The following is a 21,904-nucleotide window of genomic DNA, read 5'->3' on the forward strand; positions in this document are numbered from 1 at the left end:
GTTTTTGTCTGTCTTAGGCAAAATACTTTGTTTCCTCAGTTGCCAGAAGAAAAGTGTTGCACTGTTATGTCAACTCTAGAGGAATAAGAATGCTCGTTTGAACATGGGCTGAACTGTTTACGATTCGTAAAATACTTATTTTAAGCTTGATACGTAATGCTGGCTTCTTACTGCAAGTGTGTCAGTAGTTTTCAGGTCAGTGTAAACAGATCGTTACTTAAGAGAAGATATCGATTTCGAGAAAAAAAAGGTAACGAAAACAAATACTCCACCTTTAATTGAGTGCTATTTTTAAATTATTTTGCAAATTTAGCACAATCTTCTATTAGTCGGGGGTAATTACTGACAACTCAAGCAAAAAATAAGAAGTATATAGCCCGGTAAGTAAACGTGAACTGTTCATAGGAAGGTAACACCTTTAGAAGTAAGGTTCGATAACCTTCCAGAACTCGCAAGTCGTGGAAAATGAAAGAGCTGGCATCAGTTTTTGGTTTTATAGCCCTTTTCTTCTCATCATGCTGTAAGTATATGAAGTGTTTGGTGTAGTTGTACTTTACAAGTCTGTATAAGTAGCCTATTTTCGCCGTATTTCCTGAAGGGTCAATCGTTCTTTGCCATGTGGTTGCTCGGCAGAACTCCTTGATACGTGGCTCATTCCTCCTTCATGGTAGACTTCTTCAGTTCTAAAAATCTAATTTGCTTTGCTTCAATTCTATAAATGCTGAATTGAAAACAAAAGGTATACGTTAAAGGGTACTCTGATAATTTTCGTATGGATGCTTATATTCGAAAACGAAATTTTTAGAGAGTACTTGCCAATGGTTATTACAACTGGTTTCTACTCTTTTATTTTTAGAATTCGATTAGGCACACTTTTTACTGCTCGAATACCCCTTTCGTAAGACATGCAGTTTTGAAAAATGCCACAACCACAGAATGGTTGATACCCCTCGCTAACTGAAAAAAGAACTGAAGCGCTGTTTCCAAACCGTTATTACATTTTTATTTGTCAATGTTGTCAGTAAGTAACGCATTCTGGCAGCTCCCTCCCTGCTACAATCCATTCTTAGCTTTGTCTCGTTTCAAAAACATTCAGTTTTCATAATCAGCGAAATTTTGCTGATTATGGAAAATTGGAAAAGCTCAATATATGATCAATACAGCTTCGTTTGAGGAAACAGACCTCAGCGAGATGCAGTCATAAAACACGCTGACGAAGGAAAACCCTAAAGTGTGGCCCATTTCAACGGGGATTTCCCGACTGTAAAAAAATGAAAGTGCTTACGTCTGAACAAAAGTGAAGATAATGTTGCAACGTGATGTAAAAATAACTGGGGCGTAGTCGATGACAACCCATAACCTCAGTCAGATTTCCTCCAAAGGGCACCCCTAACAGTCATAAGTTACATAGGTTTGCCAATACTAAATTTTTCACTTACCACGTTTAAATTCTCGAATAAAACTCAACCGATGTCGTATTTTTCTTCTTAAGACTCTTTTTCGTGTTTGCATTTTATTTTAATTTCAATTAGGACTACAGGACAATATGATAGAAACGTTAGCCAGACTGTGAGGGGGGTTGCCATTAGGGGAAACTTGACTCGTGTAAAGAGCGACCGCGCCGCAACGGAAAGGAAGTTTTTGCAGCGGGTCCGAAGGGCTTCAAAATTGTTGAGCATTTGAAATTCTCGCTGGATTGATTCCAGAACGGAAGAATTTTGTAAGGAATATTTTTCGATAACTTTAAGGAAAACTATCTTTCATGATGCAGAATCTCGAAGCAAGGAGACGTGGTATAGTCTAAGAATCGAGCGATTTTCGAGAGTGGGTCAGTCTCATTGAAGAAAAATGACATAACGCATATCGATCCGCGATAGTTCTTTGACTGGCCTGCCCTTCCTAATTATTTTCTTAGGAGTTTTGTTCGTGAGAGTCGTGCTTACTGAAACATTCATGGAATTCCCCTTTATTGTGCGCCTCGAAATTTGAAATGATTAATTTTCTGAGATCACCCGTGCGTTGTTGTGACATCAAAAACCACTCAGCCGTACAAGGTCAAACTCTTGGGCTTACCTTCTCTTCGAGCGCCACACTCATGGAACTTCCGCGTTGCAACAGGCTCACGCCAAAAACTTCCCAAGGCGCGCTTACAACAATTTTTTGTCACTGATTTATTTTCGCGCTACGATCTTCACCAAAAAGGAAGGACTGCTCGTACTCTAGCCCATATCTCTACAACAAAATTTTATCACACTGTCTGTAACGTACAAATTGACGCGTTAATTTGTTTGAAACCGGGAGATCAATGCTCTAACAAATAGTTTCAACGGAGTGAGAGAACGTTTACAAGTTCTTATGACAGAAAAAAAAAGTGAAGTAGCAAATGGTTGCATAACCTTTGGTTGCGTAACTACACAATAGCCTGTTGCGAAGAGATTCAAAGCTATCGATCTTACAAGGAAAACGGGAATCTAATTGCATTCGAGTACACATATCTAGGAGATGTATAAGATCAAAAACGTAGATTGACGACGCGTCTCCTAGAGAAGAAGTGCTCCATATATACAAGAGTTGTGAGGAGAGACTAAAGCTGTGATTAACGGTTAGAAAATAAAAGATAAAAATCGCCCGAGAGAAGCAACACGCCATTTAATTATTCTAAGGCCTAGACCCAAGTTGAAGAGTTCCAATTTCTTCAAGAATATGTGAGGTCTTTCAAATCACGGTGATTTCCTTTCTAAGACTTGTATTATGATCAAGTATTGATAACTTCAATATCATTCGACAAAACGAAATCAAAGCAGAGCAAAAGGCATGCATCTTTATCGCCAGGAGGCCATTTCTTTACGAAGAAATAGGAAATAATTACACAAGGCAAAAATTTCATTATGACGTTTTCATTATCTTCAGGTGCGGAAGACCAAGAGGGTGAATGTCTTTACATTTCCCATCTCAGCGGTGAGGACTCACCTCAATGTGGTTCTTTTGATGCACCCTGCCGAACATTACCAAGAGCGCTTCTCCTGGTTAACGATGGTGGCAAAATTTGCCTCGACGGAGCAAACAGTGAGTCAAATCCATACGAATGTTTGAAAACCCATGGCCCTAATGGAGCTGAATTGAAAGTTATAGAAAAAAGTGTATCGATACAAGGTGTGTCCTCCCCAGCGCACATTTCATGTGGCTTAATATTTGCGTCAAGGTTCAAATATGGTTTTGTCAAAGGAACCTTCTCAAACCTTGTATTTAACAATAGTAGGTATGGATTAGTTTTCTCCAATGTGCCTTCCTACGATGTTGTCATTTCCAAATGCAAGTTCATCAACTGCCAGAAAGCCGTTTTTATGCTATGGGAAGGGACTTATTCAAGCATCCGTCAAAGGTCCTCACTTGAGGTTTCTGATAGTGAATTCCGCAACACTTTATATGGCATCGAATTTGGTCCGAAGTTCAGACATAACTTTGCTGAGGTTTTCCTGTCAAACCTTGTATTCGACAACGGAACTTATGGTGTAGTCCTCGCTAATGTGTCCTCCTATAATATTGTCATCGTAAAGTGCAAGTTAAGTAACTTCCATAAGGCAGCCGTTAGTATTTTATGGAACGAGATAAATTCCATCATTCTTGAAAAGTGTAGTCTCGTAGCCACTGATAGCGAGTTCCGGTACAATGCAAAATCTATACTTGCTATGTTGCCCAACGCTATTGTGGAGACTAACATATCAAGATGTCTATTCGAAGGCGCAAAGGGACGTTTTAAAGTCACTTCTGATCTTAGAAATGCAACAGGTGCCGTGTTTGTCCGATCACAAGCCAATGTGGTTATAACGTATCCAATTCATGTATTAGTCTCAATCACTGAGTCTATTTTCCAAGAGCTCGGCCACGAAGACAACAGCTTCGCGGTATCAGTTACAGTTGACAACCTCTTTGGCAATGGGAGTATATCATTATCAAACACGTCCTTTCTCAACAACGAAAATTCTGTCTTTGTCCATGGTGGACTTGGCCTGAATTTCACTAACGTGACGGTGAATTCCACATACGGATATGCCATTATGGCCAGTGCTCCCCCTAAAACATTAATCAAAGCGCCAGGTGTGAGGGTTTTTCTTGAAAATTGCATCCTAGCAAACAACCGGATTGGCATAAGGATGTCAACGACTACTTGTTTACATAATACGGCTCGGTATTGTTCAACGGGTGACCAAACGCTTATTGTAAGAAACAGTCTTATACTGGGAGGCAACGAGACATTAGGCGCTGGGGATGCAATCAGATTTGGGATGAGTTTTCCTAAACGGAACGATACTCGTGCAGTTCTGAAACCAAGCACAGAAGAGGTTTATCTGTCACCAGATTTTGAAGCAAAACTACTTCTTGATAACGTTACTTTTCTGGGGTTACATGACTGTGCACTGTCAGTTACTATAGAGAAGAATGTGATTGGGCTGATTTCGGTAAAAAACTGCAGATTTCTCAATAACACTCAGTTTGTGAATCGATTAGATGAACGAGCAGCTATCCAAATTGAATTTCCGAACAACGATCCGCCAAAATGTCCACGAAAAGCGAAAGGAAACGAAAGTAAGGAACTGATGTGGGACAAGAAGTCTGAGCTACCGGTTATGATTGAAGATACTTCATTTGAAAACAATGTGGGCATCACTGGAGCACTGAACTTTTTGAATGGCAATATCACTATCAAGAACTGCGCATTTAAAAACAATGAGGGAGTGGCTTTAGGTGGTCATGTCTACATGAAGACAGGTTTCGGCATTCTGAACATCAATAATTGTAGCTTCCTACAAAATTTAATAGGTTATTCCCGCGTGTCAGCTATTGCTAGTTTTCTTCGATCCGAGAGTGCTGGTCCGTTAAAGATTCAAAATTCGTCCTTTGTAGCAGACGTTAATCAAGAATTCGATCCAATATTTGCAGCGACGAAAAGCAGTACGATAGAGATCGACAGTTCAACCTCCTTTAAATGTCCAGATGGAAAACAGATCACGCTTGAAAACAGCACCCAAGAAGACGGTTTCGAACTCGTTAAAGGAAGTGAGACTTGCTGGATAAGCGTAGCTTACGTCACATTTTTTTGTGAAGAGTGTCCGGATGGATTCTATAATTTAAAAAGAGGATCTTCCAATGGTCTGGATATTCAGAAGGTAACAAAGTGTCATAGATGTCCATATGGCGCAACATGTGAAAATGGAGACATTGAAGCCCAAGAAAACTTTTGGGGTTGCTACTCTTCACCATTATCAACTGAGCTGGAGTTTCATCCCTGTCCACTGGAATACTGCAAACCTCCAGCTCGTTTCAGTACTACCGCTTTTAATGGTTGTCATGGCAGCAGGACAGGAATTTTATGCGGCCAATGCGCTGAAGGTTTCAGCGAAGACTTATATTCCACTTCTTGTCGAGAGAAAGAAAAATGCAATGATCATTGGTTTTGGATTGCGAGCTTAATTTACGTAATAATGTTGGCTCTCTATCTTGTTTTCAAGCCTCCTATCTTCCCCTGGCTGTATCGGCAATGCTTTTGGTTTAAAAGGAAATCCAATAGCAGCCAAAGACACGTAGCACTACATGAAGGGAATGATGAAGAACATGATGCTGGGTATTTGAAGACCATCTTCTACTTTTATCAAGTTGCTGAAATACTGATGATCAAGTCCCTTGAGGAAGCCCTTCACATAATTCCCTTTGTTACGCCAATGATCGCACTTTTTAATTTCCAGGTAAAGACTATTAACGGCAGCATTGGATGCCCATTTCCTGGCTTTGATGTGGTTACTAAAGAGCTGTTTTTGTGCTTGAAGTTCCTGGCGACTCTGCTCTCCATTGCCATGATTTATGCCATCCATCGAGTCATAAGCAGGTTCCGGCACATTGCTAAGCCTTCACTGAAACTATACCTGGCTGTTGTTCTGGAGACCCTGTTACTAGGCTACGAGACCCTAGCAGATACATCCCTTAAGCTCATGCACTGCGTACCCGTAGGGCTGAAGTGGCGTCTGTTCATAGATGGAAACATTCAGTGCTGGCAGTGGTGGCAGTACATGCAAATTGTCTTCATTTTGGTGTTTATCATTCCCCTCGTGCTCGTCCTCTTCTGGGGATCAGTGATGCTTTCCAAAGACAAATTGTCCGCCAAAGAGTTCTTGACATCCTGTGCATTCCCTCTGCCTTTTCTTTTCATCTGGCTCTATCGCTTCTTTTTCAAGAAACAGAGTTTGCACGAGTTTGAACTCTTTAGGGAGAATACCCGCGATGCCGAAGAAATCAAGAAAGTTCTCCATGACCCATTCCGTCCGCCCTGTGGTGATGATTATGGTACACTGTACTGGGAAAGTGTCCTGACCGGCCGCAGATTCCTGCTTCTGGCCGTTCGTAACTTTATCACTGATCCTTTGACACGATTCATCTGTCTCGATTTCGCCTGTGTTGTGACTCTTGTGCATCATCTTGTATCAAGACCATTCCGTGACCGTAACGCCAACATCTGTGAAACCTTGTCTCTTATGAGTCTGGTTGCTATTTGCACTTTCAACTTGGCAGAAGTCACCCTTATCGCCCAGGGACTCGAGCCTGCTGGACCTGAACAGAACCTTTTCTACGCGTTGGAGTGGATTGAGGTGGCTTTGCTTGGCTTTCTACCAGCCATAGCCTGCATCCTGGTGGCGCTTGCGGCTTTATCTCAAGTCATTCGAGTGCTGTACCATGGCATCAGACTACTACGAAGAACCGTGTGTCTGCGTTCCCAGTTCTGAAAGCCCTGTCCACTCATTGTGCAATTAGATACGAGAAGGACTGTCATATGGAACGGTTACCAATCACGTCATTACCTGATGAATTGTTTAGTACTTTTATGTCTTCGCCAATCGCCATCGGATTTGCCAATAGCATTTAGGAACTTCAACTCAGTTTTCTTGATTATTATAGAACTTTTAAACGCTCTACAAGAGCAGAAAATTAGCTCTAGGTGCTGATGAGTACTGTAGCTCGTAAGATAAGTCTTTTGACAAGTTGCTGATGCCGTAACATTAATCTTCCACGGTAACAAAATGAGATATTAGTTTTAATCTATTTGCGAACAAAGTAAAGAGTGGGTAAATGCATTATACATCAAAGTGAATAAGAGCTTTTGTAGCCAATTCTTTTTTTTCTCTTGTATTATCACGGTGACTTTTTAAACACTTTTATTTGCATTTTTAGTTTTTTTTTTCTGTACGATTTTGATCAAAATATCGCCCACGATTACCCCTTAAATCAAGCCTTGCGCGAGAATCGCCTTAATGAAAGCAAAACCTTATAATGTAGCAATGCAGTTTCCATTGGCTGTCTATCGTTAGGAGCTCGGATGTTAAGATGGGGAAAAGGTCTCTGGGCCAATACCTTTCTCTTGTTTCGGCGGGAAATTCCCTTTTGTGCTGCTAATTGTCTTATGCTTAAGCGGGAAATTTCCTGATGTGTTGACGATTGACTTCTATTATGCAAAAGCTGTCCGGAAAATTCTGATCGCTCATCACGACCTTTCAGAACATTCTCAACAAGCTATTCACTGAGCCACTTACTGGCAACGTATTTTTTACTTAATTGGGTGTGGTACTAGCATTGAAAAATTTGAAGGATATAACCCTCATGACTCATGTTTACATTGCGTTTTTTCATACTTTCTGTAGACAATGTATCTTTCTGTTTCAGGCTGTCATTTCCATTTTGTTGTTGTTCTGTTTGAAAAAGTAAAAATTTAAACGAGAACAGGATAGGAACCAGCAAAGAATACTAAGTCATAAGTGATGTTTTCTTTCAAGGCAACTTTCTGCCTGAAAAAACTGAAAGTGCTTGCATTTGGAAAATCAGTCGGGAAATTTGCCTACCAGGAACCCCTGAACCTCTTAAAGTACCATTAGAGAATCAAATGCTGGATAGGCATATTTTATGTGCAGTTCCCTGTAAACATGTCAATGTACTGTTTGTCGTTCTCCAGTACAAAATTCAAAAGAATACAAAAGAATACATTATCTCAAGCGAGGCCAGAAAGGCAAATTTAGATTTAAACAAAAGAATATTAATCCGGCAGCCATTTATGAAAGTGGTCTATAGGGGCTTATTTCCGTATTTCCTGTAGTGGCAGCCATTCTTTTCAAAGCGGCTAGCTCGTCTATTAGTGCAGCCTTCCCAGACAATAGACTTCAAACATTTAAAAGATCGTATAAGCTTTACTATTTATACCGTACTAAAACAAAATAAATGTCCAACACTTTTCCCAAAATTGCCATTACGGATGTTTACATCAAACTACATCGTTTTTAGTAATTATTCACAAATGGTTTACGGCGGAGCATCTTAAACATGTTTTCTACCTAAATATTGCTGTCAATTAAACATGCATTCGTATGATTTGAGGGGCTTTCAAAGACATCTTTTTCACCAAAATATTTTCAAGGAAGCACTTCAGCAACTTAATTCTGGCGCTTGTCGTCATCGCTAAGAGACCCTGTTTAAGTCAAAGAAAACTACCTTCCTAGCATTTCTATATTTGCTTTCGTTTCGAAACCGTTCAGGTTTTTTTTATTATCATTGTCTGCGACAAGCACTTCCTCTATACTCCAAGCAGTTTCCTTAAATAACCCTTTAAAAAACACTTAATTTAAAGAACTCGTCTCGGCCAAAAGACTCATCAGATACCTTTCGGAATACCAGCCACGAAATATTTTTTTCGTTTAATGAACTTTGATTGTATAGAATCTATTTTAGTAATATAGTGTTCAAGTTATTTTTGTTTCATTTCTATTTCGTTCAGGATGTAGACTTGAGCTAGACAATGCTATGAGAAGGGTGGCTACAAAAAAAAAACGTTTGTTATGAGATCATATCTAATTTCAACAGGATAATCCTTGCTGTATGAAACTGAAAGTGCTTACATTTGAGCTTCTAATTCTCAATAAAGGCGATTTATAAAATTTTCTTGGGGTATAGTCAGTTACTGTTCTTAAAATAGTATTATGCAACTCACGCTCGTCAGTTTGTTTCATCAATACCAATCATTTGGGTACAAATCGACCAGCGGTTCGGGTATAAACCGACTCAAAATGGATACGAATCAACTGAAGTCGAGTATGAAACTACCATGGGTGCGAAACGACTGAAAAACCAACAATAAGATAAAATTTTGCGATGAGAACAAAAAGGGAAAAAAAGTCACACGTACACTAGCTGTTACTGTAAAGAAAAAGGAAAGGGGGAAAATTATGAAAAACGGGAAAAGAAGCAATATCTGTTGTCTCCTTTCTTGTTTCGAAGAGGTATTCTTTATTGGTGAAAACTTAATTCTTGAAGATACAGTTGTTCTGCCAATCCGTACCGTATGTCGACCTATGCCCTAAGCCTTTAACTGTCAAACAACTTTTTGTGAGTGTAGCGAGCCACCTCAGTGTAACATGAACGGCTTGATAATATTCGGAGGTTTGTCTGTCATAGTCAAAATACTTTTTTTCCTCAGTCGACCGAAAAAAAGTGTTGCATTGCTATATCAACTTCTGGAGGAACAAGCATGTTCGTTTGAACATGAACTGAACTGTTTACGGTTCATTAAAGTGTCATTTCAGGCTTGATACGTAATGCTGGCTTCTTACTGCACGTGTGTCAATAGTTTTCAGACAGGTCAGTGTACCATATCAAAACTGCTTACTAATGCAAGAGAAGAAATCAATTTCGTGAAAAAAAAAAGAAAAAAAGGAAAGAAAAGTGAAAGAAATACTCCACCTTCAATTGAGTGCTATTTTTAATTCATTTTCAATTAAGCGCAGACTGCAAGTAGCCAGGGGTAATTAATCACCGCTCAAGCATGAAATAAGAAGTATAAAGCCCGGTAAGTAAACATGAACAGTTTATAGGAAGGTAACACCTTTACAAGTAAGGTTTGATAACCTTCCAGAGCTCGCAAATCGCGGAAAATGAAAAAGCTTGCATCAGTTTCTGGTTTTTTAGCCCTTCTCTTCTTATCATGCTGTGAGTATATGAAGTGTTTTGTATAGTTTTACTTAAGTAGTCTGTACAAGTAGCCTGTTTCCGCCGTATTTCCTGTAGGGTCAGTCATTTCTTTTCATGAGGCTATCTCGTTGATCGTTGATTCCTCCTTTACAGACCTCTTCAGTTCAGAAAATCTAATTTGTTTTGCTTTAAATGCTACTTTAAAAAGAGATATACGTTAAACAGTATTCCAGTAATTTCGTATGGATACTTACCTATGAAACGAAGTTTTTAGGGTCCTCACTAATGGCCTTTGCAACGATAACTGGTTTCTAAGTATCCTTTGCGAGAAATGTGCAGTTTTGAGAAATGCCACAGCCGCCGTATGGTTGGCAGTCATCGCTAACTGAAAAGAGAAAGCTGCTTCTAAACCATTCTTAGCTTTGTCTCGGTTGAAAACATTCATTTTTTATTTGTCAGTGTTTTCAGAAACTAACACATTCTAGCTACTCCCTCCCAGCTTCCGAGCCATTCTAAGCTTTGTCTCGGTTCGAACACATTCAGTTTTCATTTGTCAGCGTTTTCAGTAACCAACACAATCTGGCGGCTTTCGGATCAGGGACGAACAAGTATCGAAATTTGATGATGATCATTCTTAAAATGGTTGTTCGATTTAAATTCTTGCTTAGGCCGGTATAATGGCTGGTTTCCTACACAGCAAACTGGAGATATATTTCGAGAGAAACTCAACACCCAGATAAGCAATCTTTGTCCCGCAATCTAATTAAAAAAGGACCCTCACTTTCGATTCCGCTCACGTTTTTCTTTCGAGAAAGGCCTCTATTGACCAAACGTCTGTAATTTGCATGTTAGATGTACCTCAAACAATGTCTCTTGTTTCTTTTTTTTCTTTCCGTTTTTTTTTTCACAAAGAATTTGTTTGAAACCGGGAGATCAATGATCTAACATATAGTTTCAACTGAGTAAGAGAACACTTACAAGTTCATGTGAAAAATAAAAAGTTAAAATCGTGACTTTTCTAGCGGAGCAAGTTTACAAAGAGGAAGGTGATCAAAAGTTCGTCATGCTCAGAGATTTTCATGACACTTTTTTCCTCGCTACATAAGAAGGAGGGCAAGCACTCGTAACCTTTTCGTTGCGTTACCACTCAATTTCTACTTACGAGGAGATTAAAGCTATCAAACTAGAATCTACTTGCTTCAGAGTACACATTCAAGCGAGATGTCCCAGATTAATTAAACTCGAGAACGTACCTTGACGACCCATCTCCTATAAAAGTTCTGATTTATATTAATGAGAGTATTGTGTGAAGTAACAAAAGCTGTGATTATTCACGATTAGAAAAATAAAAATGTAAACGGCGCCCGAGAAAAGCAACGAGCCATTTAAATACTCTTAGACCTGAGAGAAGTAGATGCAATTTCTTCGAGAATTTGCGAGGTCTTTCACATGTTTCGTCGGTTCATACGATGACCAAGTCTTGATAACTTCCATGTTATCCGAAAAAACTCAATCAAACAAAGCAAGTGCGTGCATTTTTATCGCCAGGAGGTCATTCATCTACGTAGAAAAAAATTGCACAAGTCAACAGTTTGATTTGGTTTTGTCTAGACCAATAACATCACAGGAGATAGTGTAGACAAAACTGTCTACGTTCCCGACTGATTACGACATTTCCGTCATCTTCAGGTGCAGAAGACGAAGAGAGTGGATGTCTTTACGTATCCCATCGCAGCGGTGAAGACTCGCCTCAGTGTGGTTCTTATGCTGCGCCCTGCCGGACATTAAAACGAGCGTTACTCCTGGTTAAAGATAGCGGCGAAATTTGCCTCAACGGAGCGAACAGTGAGTCAAATCCATACGAATGTTTGAAAATGGATGGTCCTAATGGAACTCAATTGATACCTATAGGGAAAAGTGTATCGATAAAAGGTGTGTCCTCCCCAGCATACATTTCATGTGGTTTGGTATTTACATCAAGGTTCAATTATGGTTTCGTCAAAGGTTCTTTCTCAAACCTTGTTTTCAACAATAGTAAGTATGGATTAGCCTTCCTCAATGTGCCCGCCTATCATGTCGCCATTTCCAATTGCAAATTTATCAATTGCTATAAGGCTATTTCCATGTTGTGGGAAATAAGTCAGGGTTTTTCTGTGATCCGTCAAAAGTCTTCACTGAAGGTTACTGATAGCGAATTCCGCAACACTTCATATGGCATAGAATTTGGTCCAAAGTTCAAAAATAGTTCCGTCAAGATTTCTCTGTCAAACCTTGTATTCGAAAATGGCACGTATGGTTTAGCGCTCTTCAATGTATCCTCCTATGATATCGTCATCGCAAGGTGCAAGTTTTTTAACTACTCTGAGGCAGCTATTGGTGTGTTTTGGAATCAGATTAAATCCGTCATTCGTGAAAATTGTAGTCTTGTAACCACTGACAGCGAGTTCCTGTACAATACAAAATCTATTCTTGTCATGCTACCTAACGATTTCATCAAGATGACCATATCAAGATGTCATTTCCAGGATGCGAAGGGACGATATCATGTTACAAATGATGATAGAAGTATAAAGGGTGCTGTGTTTATCCGTTCCCAATCTAATTCTGTTATGACGTATCCAATTCATGTATTAGTGTCAATCACTGACTCTGTTTTCCAAGAGCTCGGCCACGAAGACAACAGCTTCGCAGTATCAGTTAGAGTTGACAACCTCTTTAGCGATGGGGATATATCATTATTTAACACATCTTTTCTTAACAACGAAAATTCTGTCTTTGTCCATGGTGGATTTGACCTGAATTTCACTAACGTGACGGTGAATTCCACATACGGGTATGCCATTATGGCCAGTGCTCCCCCTAAAACATTAATCAAAGCGCCAGGTGTGAGGGTTTTTCTCGAAAAGTGCATCCTAGTGAACAACCGGATTGGCATAAGGATGTCAACGACTACTTGTTTAGATAATACGGCTCGGTATTGTTCAACCGGTGACCAAACGCTTGTTGTAAGGAACAGTCTTTTTCTCGGAGGTAAAGAAACATTAGGCACTGGTGATGCAATCAGATTTGGAATGAGTTTCCCTAAACGGAACTATAGCCGTGCGGTGCTGAAACCAAGCAAAGAAGAAGTATATTTGTCACCCGATTTTGAAGCAAAACTACTTCTTGAAAACGTTACTTTTCAGGGATTACATGACTGTGCACTGTCAGTTACTATTGAAAAGAATGTGAGTGGACTGATTTCGGTGAAAAACTGCAGATTTCTTAACAACAATCAGTTTGTGAATCGACTTGACGAACGAGCAATTGTCCAAATTGAGTTCACGAAAGCCTATCCACCCTTATGTCCGCATAAAAGAAAAGGACACGAAAGTGAGAAATTTATGTGGAACAAAACGTTTGAGTTACCCGTACTTTTTGAAGATAGCCACTTTGAAAACAACGTGGGTATCGCTGGAACTTTGAACTTTTTAAATGGGAATGTCACGTTGAACAACTGCACCTTTACCAACAATGAAGGAGTAGCTCTGGGAGGCCACGTGTACCAGAAGACGGGTTTTGGAATTCTAAACATCCTTAATTGCAGTTTCCACCAAACAAGTTTGAAGGAACGTAACCGTGGATCGAGAACTGGTTGCTTTCTTCTATCTGAGAGCGCTGGTCAAATGAAAATTAAACAATCCTCCTTTACAGCTGATGAAAATAGGGAATTCGATCCAATCTTTGCAGTTACGAAAAGCAATTCCATAATGATCGATAACTCATCCTCCTTTCTATGTCCAAGCGGTAGGAAAATCACTCTGGAGAAAATCACCGAAGAAGATGGATTTGAACTAGTGAAGGGAAGTGAAACCTGCTGGATGAGCGTGCAGTATGTCAAATTACTTTGTCAAGAATGTCCGGATGGTTTCTACAGCTTAAAGAGAGGGTGGGCCAGTGGCTTCCATATTCACGAGGAAACAAAGTGCATCAAGTGTCCTTACGGAGCAAAATGTGAGCATGGAAAAGTTTTGGCTCAAGAAAACTTTTGGGGCTCCAAAATTAACACAACCTCATCCACTCTGCAATTCATTCCATGTCCATTGGAATACTGCAAAACTCCAGCACATCCAAACGCCTACGCGTACAATGGTTGTTATGGTAAAAGGACAGGTGTATTATGTGGCAAATGTGCTGAGGGATACAGTGAAGCCTTGTATTCCACGTCATGCAAAAAGAAAGAAAAGTGCCATGATCACTGGTTTTGGTTGGCGAGCCTGCTGTACGTACTACTATTTGCACTGTACCTAGTTTTCAAGCCTCCTGTCTTCCCGTGGTTGTATCGGCAAGGTATGTGGTTCAAGAGGACACCCAATTCTGACTGCAGACAGGATGCTCCAAATAGAGGCAGCAGTGGTAAACACGATGCTGGGTATCTGAAGATCATCTTCTACTTTTATCAAGTTGCCGAAATACTGACGATTACGTCTACTGAGACAACTGCTCGCGTAATTCCCATTATTACAACACTCGTTGCTCTGTTTAATTTCCAGGTGAGGACTCTTAAAGGCAGCATTGGATGCCCATTCCCTGGCTTCAATGTAGTCACCAAGGAGCTGTTTTTGACCTTGAAGTTCCTGGCGACCTTGCTCTCCATTGCCATGATTTACGCCATCCATCGAGTCATAAGCAGGTTTCGCCCCATTCCAAAGCCCTCGCTGAAACTATACCTGGCTGTTGTGCTGGAGGCCCTGTTACTTGGATACAAGACTCTTGCCGATACATCCCTTAAGCTCATGCACTGTGTTCCGGTAGAGCTGAAGTGGCGTCTGTTCATAGATGGTAACATTCAGTGCTGGCAGTGGTGGCAGTACATGCAAATTGTCTTTATCTTGGCATTCATAATTCCCCTGGTTCTCGTCCTCTTCTGGGGATCGCTGATGCTTTCCAAAGACAAATTGTCCACCAAAGAGTTCTTGATAGCGTGTGCATTCCCTCTGCCCTTTCTTTTAATCTGGTGGTTTCGTTGCTGCAAGAGAAAGGTAAATACAAACCAGTATGACCTCATTCTAGGCAACTTTAAAGATACCGAAGACATAAAGAAAGTTCTCCATGAACCATTCCGTCCAGCTGCTGAAGGTGGCCATGGTACTTTGTACTGGGAAAGCGTTCTGATTGGCCGAAGGTTTCTTCTTCTAACCATTAGTACCTTCATCACCGATCCTTTGACACGATTCGTCTGTTTAGGAATTGCATGTGTTCTGATTTTGGTGCATCATCTCCTAATGAAGCCATTCCGCAACCGAAAAGCCAACATCTTTGAAAGTCTGTCTCTTGTGAGTTTGGTTGCTATCTGCACGTTTAACTTAGCAAAAGTCACCTTTATCGCCCAGGGACTAGAGCCTACTGGACCCAAACAAACCCTTTTCCTTGCTTTGAGGTGGATTGAGGTTGCCTTGCTCGGCGTGCTCCCAGCCATGGCTTTCATCTTTGTGGTTCTGGTGGTTCTATCTCAAGTCGTTCGTCTGCCGTGCCATTGCGTGAAGCTCTTGCGCTGATGCACCGTGGTGTTGAAGTGGGATTCGGAGAAGACGCTTAAGATACTGATGACGGATTTAAAGAAACTTTAGTGTCGTAAGGGTTTTTGTTTTGTCTTTTTTTTGTCTTATCCAAGTGTCATCAGTTTGACATTTAGTTGATGATAGAGTGTGACTGATTTGATCTAGAATTATAGATAGGAGCGTTTATCCAATAGCTTGAGTGGAAGGATTCTTATTGGAACTTTTACGAAAAAGTGGCTTTTCAAAACACTGCCTAAGACAGTATCTTAGTTAAGGCTAATTAAAAACTCTAAGGGCTGATACATATGCTTTTAAAAGAAACGAAAACGAGCTTTTCATTAAGCTTGGCTGTCGTATCATCAACATGAAAGCAATGGGAAAATTTTTTTATCTGCCTAGATACACAGACATCTATATAATCGAATTGCATTCAGTTCTTTTCTGTCAGAGGTTAGCTCATAGATTTTGTTTGTTGTTAGAGCGTGGTTAAAGGTAACTTGTCGATTAATGTAAGCTTTATTTTTTCAGAGGTGTATTTTACGGGCATTAAACAAGGAAAGTTTAGGTCATAAACCTCCAAAGTTCATGCATGTTGCACCCCTAGGCTGTCTGAGGGAATTTGGTAATATTTCCAACAGTTTGTTGTGTTTTCTTTTTATTAGTGGTAGTTACTCGTGTATACAAAATTTACGCACACGTCTATACATGTAGAAACCTCAATCCTGGGGAAAGCCCTCGCGGGAAGCATGAAAGTTAAGTTTTTTCTGTAGGGTACCTCAGTCATATCAAAGTAACAACTCTGCAGTTATGTGAGAATCTCCTTCTCCAGCTTATTCTGGAGTATAGCTGGTGACCAATAATTTCATATTTTCCTTTTATTCAAGTTGATTGCAAGTTTAAAGCACAACTCGGCAGTGAAATATTCAGTATCCTCGTCAATAAGACGTATGGATAAGCTCAGCCAATTTTTATACATAGAGGTGTCGCAAAAGAGGGGTCTCATTGTATTCGATTGCAAGTTTAGAGCACTACTCGGCAATGATCGAAATATTTAGTATCCTTGTCAATGAGACGCATGGATAAGCTTAACCAATTTTTATGTACTTACTCCTTGTGGTTTTCCTGGCATGGGTTTGATAGAAATCCAAATTTTTGACAAATTTTTTTTACAGTAGGTGTGATCAATCAGTTGACAAGCTGTAGAGAATTTTATTCAAGAAACAGTTGAAAGCTTCCATTTTGCTGTTTAATAAAGTTTAATTTTTACTGCTATATCCTCTCCTTTATTTTAGGCATTCAAATCCTCGTGTGCACCCGGGTTGGTTGTGCCACGTCGAGCGTTGGTCATTTGTAAAAGTATGCTAGTTTCCAGACTTCCTCTTATCTCTGTAATCATCGTTCAGAGCGCGAGCAGATTAAGAGCCACGCGTGCGGAATTCACGAACGCGAACGGGCAAAAATATGGAGTCGCTCACGGATTGACGTGCGCAGCTATGCTTGGTGCTCACCAATGGCCTGTATTCAAACAGTTGTCCTCAAAAATGATGATTTACTTGTTAGCTTCTCATCGTTTTCTTAGCACGCAGAACAGTCATCGTTTTTCTTTAGCGATTTTCAAGTTCGCCTCTTGTCCCTTGGGCTAGACTTAATTGTACTCCACTCGCGTGTAAAAGGTTAAAAGGAAAATAATTATATCAAGCCCGCGCCTCAGGGTAAGAAACTTCAAGCAACTTTTCAAGACACGGTTCCCGGAAGAAAAACCAATCCAAACAACGGCGGTAAACTTAAGGAGACCAATCCCCGGCATTACTGAAATAGTTAAATCTGAGAGACTGTTTGATGAAAGGTTGATTATCTGTGTGCTATGGCCGCAAGTTAGGGATTGGTCATTTTTTCGCCGCCGGGTGTGGATGGTGGGGAGGGGGGGGGAGGTTGGCGTCGAAGGATTTTGTTTGTGTCCCAGTAAAATTTATCTGATCCTTCTCTGTAGTATTCGTGGTATTCTCCCCCTCTTCATTAGCAGTTAATTGGCATTCAAATTTCTCTGCTTCCCCTTTCATGCTATGTTTGTGATGACTGATTCCCCCCCTCCGTTGCTCCTGAACTCACGGGCTCCCCCCAAAAATTCTTCTCGCCGCCCCTTGATTAATAAACGCAATGTCAAAATATCTTTGACCACACTCATCATACACGCAACACAAATTGAGTCTTCCACGTAATATGTTTTTTCTCGCATATGCTCCAGCCATACTTTTCAGTGGCTAGCTCGTTAATTGTGCTCCTTTCCTAGACGATAGACTCCTAACCTTTAAAATATGATAAAAACAAATAATTGCTCAGCACTACTCCCATAATTGCTATTACGGATGTTTACATCAAGCTACATCAAATAACGTCGTTTTCAAGGTCTATTTACAAATGCTTTACGACGCAGCATCTTGAACATGTTTTCTGCCTAATTATTCTAGTCAAATAAACACGCATTAATGTGATTTTAAGGGTTTTCAATGGCATCTTTTTCACCAAAAATATTTTTAATCAAGTACTTCTTAGAACAGTAATGGCGCTTATGGTCATCGATAATAGATGCTGTTTAAGCCAAAGAAAACTGCTTTCCTAGCATTTCTATTTTTGCTTTGGTTTCGAAAGTGTTCAGTTTTTTTTTTTTTTTACTATCATTGTCTGCGACAAGCACTTCCTAGATACTCCAAGCAGTTTCGTCGAATAACCCTTAAAATAACACTTATAAAGAACTCGTCTACTTTCGTAGTACCAGCCACGAAATATTTTTCGTTTAATGACTTTCAATTGCATAGATTCTGTTTTAGTAATATAGTATTCAAGTTATTTTTGTTCCATTTCTGTTTCGTTCAGGATGTAGACTTCAGCTAGACAATGCTTTGAGAAGGGTGGCTACAAAAAAAAAACGTTTGTGTTGAGATCATATTTAATTTCAATGAAAGTGCTTACATTTGAGCTTCTAATTCTCATTAATGAGCGATTTATGAAATTTTCGTGGGGCATAGTCAATTGTTCTTAAAATAGTATTATGCAACCCATAGACGTCAGTTTGTTTCATCAATACCAATCATTTGGACATAAATCGACCAGCGGTTCGGGCATGAACCGACTCAAAATGGATACGAATCAATTAAAGTCCAGTATGAAACTACCATGGGTGCGAAACGACTGGATACATTTAAGTTATTTTCTTTTCTTCTGCTTCAACATCGTTTGAGAAAATACCCGGACTTCAGCGAGACGCAACTATGAAACACGCAGACGAAAGGAAAACCCACGGTGTGGCTTATTTTAGCGGGAAATTCCCGACTGTGGAAAAACGAAAGTGCTTACGTTTGAACAAAACATTCTCAATGAAGATCACGTGATAGCGTGATGTGAGAATAACCAGGGCGTAATCATTGACTACGCAGAGCTCCAATACACAATTTTATCATTCAACTCTGCTTCGTAGAGTGCAAATAACGACCAAAACTAGAACAAATATCTCGCGGTATTTGTACTTCAGAGAACCGGTTAAACAGGTTTTCTCGCGTTGCGCAAGCGACGAATTAGATTGAAGTTACGAAAAAAAAGGCGGAAAATTTAAATTACTTTTCTGACGACGAAGAGTCGGAATGGCTGGCAAATATTGATCCAAGTTTATTAGATAAACCGAACAAAGAAAAGCAGTTACACGATAGTAAGATTTCATCATTTTTTGAAGAAAATACCGCGTCGATTGCGTTCCGCTTTGCATACTTCTGTCACGCACTCCCAGTAAATAAATCATCCTTCAAAACATACTTCATAAGTAAGAACACTTAACCTTTTGGTTGCGTAACCACTCAGCATCTACTCGATCTAAGTCAATACATTGTTTTCAAATCGCGGGACGAGTAGGTTTTTTTTTTTTTGAAAGAACACCACCATGGCTTATCAGTCGTATCATACCCTTGAAAGTTTCGTAATCACTACATTCGTGCCGAGTTAAGACAATTAGTGCCCAATCAATTAAGTTGTTTCGTACCCATACCATTTAATGACGTTTTCTATGTTAAGTAATGATACGTTTAGTCTGTGGGCAATCAGGCCTGATTACTGCCTGCTCAGGCATTGCGTACATAGTTGCATTAACATAAAAAGCTTATGTCATGGTTATGTCTCAGCAACCTTCAAAACCGTGAAAATCTTGGTGAATGAAAGAGCTGACTTTCGTTGTTGACGTTTAGACGATTCCATCTTAAATCATGCAGGAAGTAGTCCAAGGGTCTGTGATTCCCGCTTAATTATTTTAATAAGTAGCTCGTTTCCGTAATTCCTGCAGAGGCAGTGGCCAGTCTTTTCAAAGTGGCTTGCTCGTTATATAATTAATTTGGCTGCTAGAAATACTTCAGCAACTAAATCATGGCGCTTGTCGTCATTGCTGACAGATGCTGTTTAAGCAAAAAAAAAAAACTGCTTCAGGTTTACACTGGTAGTTACTGGCGTTTTGATTGCCTCAGAACCTTGAAAAAACAAGAGAAAAATGTTCTTAAATAGTTTTTTTGGACTTGATAATTAATGCTGGCTTCTTACTGCACGTATGTCAGTGGTTTTTCGGGTCAGTATCTTTGCTCAAGAGTAGATATCGATTTCGTGAAGAAAGAAAAACTGAAACATGTACTTCACATTCAACTGAGTGCCATTTTTAATTCGTTTTGTAATTTAGCATAGTCTGTAAGCAGCCAGGGGTAACAATTGACTGTTCAAGCATGAAATAAGATGTATAAATTAAAGCCCCGATTTTAATTCTCGCTTAGTCCGGTATAATGGCTGGTTTCCTATACAGGAAACTGGAAAGGCTCAAGTTATTTCGAGAGAAACTTACCATTCAGATCGGCAATGTTTGCTTTAAATAAAAAAAGCATTCTCACTTTCGATCCCGCTCACTGTTTTCTCTCCAGAAAGGCCTCTATTGACCAAACTTCTGTGATTTGCATGGTAGATGTATCTCAAACGATATTTCTTGTTTTCTTTTGTTTTTGTTTTTGTTTTTGTTTTGTTTTGTTTTGCTTTGTCTTGTGTTGTTTTGTTTTTTTTTTTGCGCAAAGAAAAATCCCTACTTACCGCTCATTTTAACGGGAAATTCTCTGCTTCAGACTGGAGCAAAGTTTAATACCTTTTACCTTCATTACACTTTTAAGTTTATTTTCTGTTCTTCTGCTTCAACTTCGTTTGAGAAAGTAGCTGGACTTCAGCGAGACGCAACTATGAAACAAGCTGACGAAGGAAAACCTATAGTGTGGCTCATTTCAGTGGGAAATTCCCGACTGTGGAGAAACAATAGTGCTTACGTTCGCACAAAACATTCTCAATGAAGATCATGTGCTAGCTTGACTGATGTAAAAATAACCAAGGCGTCAGTAGTCGATAACTACTCATAACTCTAAGACGCAATTGTATTACACTGCCTGTAGACTTCAATTTGTTTGAAACCAGGAGATCAATGATCTAACAAATAGTTTCAACTGAGTAAGAGAACACTTACAAGTTCTTGTGAGAAATAAAATGACAAAATTATTTTAGCGAAGCACGTTAACAAAGAGGAAGATGATCAAGAGTTCGTCTTGCTCAGAGATTTTCAAGAGATTTTTTTTCCTCGCTACATTTCCTCCTTTTGGTTGCGTAACCACCCAATTTCTACTTGCGAGGAGATCAAAAGTTATCAATCTTTCACTGCAAAACTGGAATCTAATTGCACCAGAGTACACTTACGAGCGGGATGTCCGAGATCAATTAAACTCGAGGACGTAGATTGACGACCCATCGTTCCGTGCGTCATTCGTCCATTCAATTTTCGTATTTAATCAAAAATTGAAAATTGGTGTCAAATTTTGATTCTCCTTGATTTTTTATCATAAAAAATACGAAAGTGCCAAATCGAAAACACTTGACTTTTTTCCTTTTGGTAGAATATTGAAACACAACTTATATTTTTACTTTAATCCAGTCGGCAATGAAGAGAAAAACGAAACTGAGCGACAATTTTGCTTTTCCGACCGTGTTGCAGTCTGTGGCATGGCTTCGTTTTTCTGTTTTCGGCGGAAGTCTAACAATTGAAATTGAAAATTGCAACCAATTTTCAATTTTTGTTTTCGGTCAAAATGTTTCCGATCGTTGACAGAACTACCCAAGAGGGAGGGGGAAAGGATCCATTCGCACGGTAAAGTTTTGGCCCCAGCACCCTCTCCCCAGGTCCGCTTCCCTCCATGCGCTGGAAGAATATTTTTGCCACTGCCTCCCTCCCCTCCCACGCTACACTTCTCTGGAGTGGAGGAAGAGGGAAATTTCGTATTTACCGCGTAGTCACTTATTCAAAC

The 21,904-nt window shown here is 39.8% G+C and overlaps 1 protein-coding gene and 1 non-coding gene across 2 annotated transcripts; both read left to right on the forward strand.

The window, feature by feature from the left end:
- The first annotated feature begins 352 nt into the window (after window positions 1-352).
- Window positions 353-8,977, forward strand: LOC111323321 (uncharacterized). Its single transcript, XR_015992700.1, has 2 exons — window positions 353-520; window positions 2,911-8,977. It is a non-coding gene; the product is annotated as an uncharacterized LOC111323321 (transcript).
- Window positions 8,978-9,552: 575 nt separating this feature from the next.
- On the forward strand, window positions 9,553-16,814 carry LOC111323272 (uncharacterized). Its single transcript, XM_088736603.1, has 2 exons — window positions 9,553-10,020; window positions 11,692-16,814. The coding sequence occupies exons 1-2, from the start codon at window positions 9,966-9,968 to the stop codon at window positions 15,537-15,539; spliced, it is 3,903 nt and encodes a 1,300-aa protein (XP_088592729.1). The 5' UTR covers window positions 9,553-9,965; the 3' UTR covers window positions 15,540-16,814.
- Window positions 16,815-21,904: the final 5,090 nt, after the last annotated feature.

Source organism: Stylophora pistillata, chromosome 10 (genome assembly GCF_964205215.1).
Source record: "Stylophora pistillata chromosome 10, jaStyPist1.2, whole genome shotgun sequence".
Lineage (NCBI taxonomy): Eukaryota > Metazoa > Cnidaria > Anthozoa > Scleractinia > Pocilloporidae > Stylophora > Stylophora pistillata.